The sequence below is a fragment of the Apaloderma vittatum genome, unplaced genomic scaffold (assembly GCF_000703405.1).
Source record: "Apaloderma vittatum isolate BGI_N311 unplaced genomic scaffold, ASM70340v1 scaffold15797, whole genome shotgun sequence".
NCBI classification, from domain to species: Eukaryota; Metazoa; Chordata; class Aves; order Trogoniformes; family Trogonidae; genus Apaloderma; species Apaloderma vittatum.
This window is the reverse complement of record NW_009724657.1, coordinates 292-2431: the sequence shown is the minus strand read 5'-3', so window position 1 is coordinate 2431 and position 2140 is coordinate 292. Positions and strand designations below refer to the sequence as shown.

The 2140-nt window shown below is 54.7% G+C and overlaps 1 protein-coding gene across 1 annotated transcript; it reads left to right on the top strand.

Moving 5' to 3' along the window:
- Positions 1–97: 97 nt before the first annotated feature.
- LOC104276334 (keratin-associated protein 12-2-like) lies at positions 98–1158 on the top strand (the record flags this gene model as incomplete). Its single annotated transcript, XM_009872610.1, has 3 exons — positions 98–173; positions 478–611; positions 930–1158. Coding segments are annotated over 3 exons (439 nt in total), but the record flags the coding sequence as incomplete, so codon positions are not given.
- Between the last annotated feature and the right edge of the window lie 982 nt (positions 1159–2140).

Here is a 2140-nt window from a genome sequence, read left to right as displayed (position 1 = left end):
GGCGAGGGGTCACAAAAATCGGGCGGTTTTTGTGCCATCTGGGTGCTTTTTGGGGGGTGTTTGGAATTTTTTTATTTTATTTTATTTTTCCTCGCAGTACCTGAACACGGTGATTCCCTACGAGAAGAAGGGGTCGCCGCCCTCCGTCGAGGACCTGCAGATGCTCACCAACAGTGAGTGCTCGTGCAAACCCGCCCATCCGGGGCAGACAAACCCCTTTTTTGGGGGAGAAAAGTCCCGTTTTGGATTTGCAGCCCCTACTTTTGCACCGACACCGCTTTGGGGGTTAAACCCCCACGGGTTGGTTGGAGGGTGAAAAGTGCAGTTTGGGGGGGAGAGAGGGATGCTCTGAAGCCTGGTGCATTGTGGGAAACTCCAGTGGTGTCTCAGTGGGGCTGGTTTTGGGGAAAAAAGGGATTTTTGGAATGGGGGGGACAGTGGGGCCAGGCTCATGGCGTGGTGGGTTCCCCCTCGCAGTCCTGTTTGCCATGAAGGAGGGGAACGAGAAGGTGCCCACGCTGCTCACGGACTACATCCTCAAAGGTATCCGTGCCCCCCTCGTGCTCCCCTTGTGCCTCCGAGCATCCGCCGGGGAGCCCGGCTGCATCCTCGTGCGTCTCCCTGGCATCCTTCGTGCATCCCTCGCCCATCCCTCGTGTCTCTCCGGTGCGATCCTTCGTGCATCCTCGGCAAGCCCTGCCTGCATCTCTGCTGCGTCCCTCCTGCGGCCTCATGGCTGCTTCGTGCGCGCCTCTGCTCGTGCAGCCCCCACGTGCCCCCCCTCCACGCTCTTGCACCCTTTCTGCACGCTCATGCGCCCTTGTGCATCCCCCGTGCACATCCCCTGTGCACGTGTGTGTATCCTCATGCACCCCCCCATGCGCCCTCGTGCATCGTTGTGCACCCTTGCACACTCTTGTGTATCCCAGTGCAAGCCTGCTTGTTATTTTACACCTTCATTGATCGTCGTGCACTTGTGCCTTACCGAATGGTGCATCCCCATTCATGCCTGTGCATTAACGTGTGCGCTCATGTATTATCGCACATCTTCCTACATCCCCGCCCACGCTTGTGCATCCTCGTGCATCCCTGTGCACGCTCGTGCCTCATTGTGCATCCCTGTGCACACTTGTGAGTCCTTGTCCATCTGCATGCATGGTCGTGCATTATTTTGCATCCCCATTCGTGCTCAAGCATTATCATGCACATCTGTGTCACTGTGAATCCTCGTGCATCCCCGTGCATGCTTGTGCAGCCTTGTGCATCCCCATGCACATTCATGTGTTATCGTGCATCCTCGTGCATTACTGTGCACACTCGTGCATCCCTTCATGTATCCTTGTACATCCCCATTCCTGTTTATGCATCCTCGTGCACGCTTGTGCATCCCCGTGCATGCTCATACATCATTGTGCATCCTCACATGTCCTCGTGCATCCTCATGCATCCCAGTTCATGTGTTACTGTGCACATTCGCGCATCCCTACACACACTCGTGCATCAGTGTGAATCCTTGTGCATCCTCATGCATCTCTATTCAAGCTTGTGCACCCTCATGCACACCTGTGCATCCCTGTGCATCCTCGTGCATCATTATGAATCCTCATGCTTCCCCGTACACACATGTGCTTCTGTGGGCATCTCTCTGCAACCCTTGTGCATCCTTGTGCATTATCTTGTGCATCCTCATGCATCTCTGTGCATCCTCGTGCATTCTTGTGCATCATTATGAATCCTCATGGATCCCTGTGCACACCTGTGCTTCCTTGCACATCCCTGTGCATCCCTCGTGCATCATCTCATGCATCATTGTGCAGCCTCATGTATCCTTGTCAATCCCCTGTTTATGCTGTGCATGCTTGTGCATCCTCGTGCATGCTGGTGCATCCCCGTACTCTGCTGTGAATCCTCATGCACCCTCATGCATTATTGCACCTGCTTGTGCGTCCTTGTGCATCCTCATGCGTCTCCACACTCTGCTGTGAATCCTTGTGCACCTTGTGCCTTACTGTGCGTGCTTGTGCATCGTTGTTCATCCTCATGCACCCTCATATATCCTCGTGCATCCTCATGAATCCCCGTGCAGGCTTCTGGGTCCCCACACTCTGGTGTGAATCCTCATACATGTTCATGCATGCTT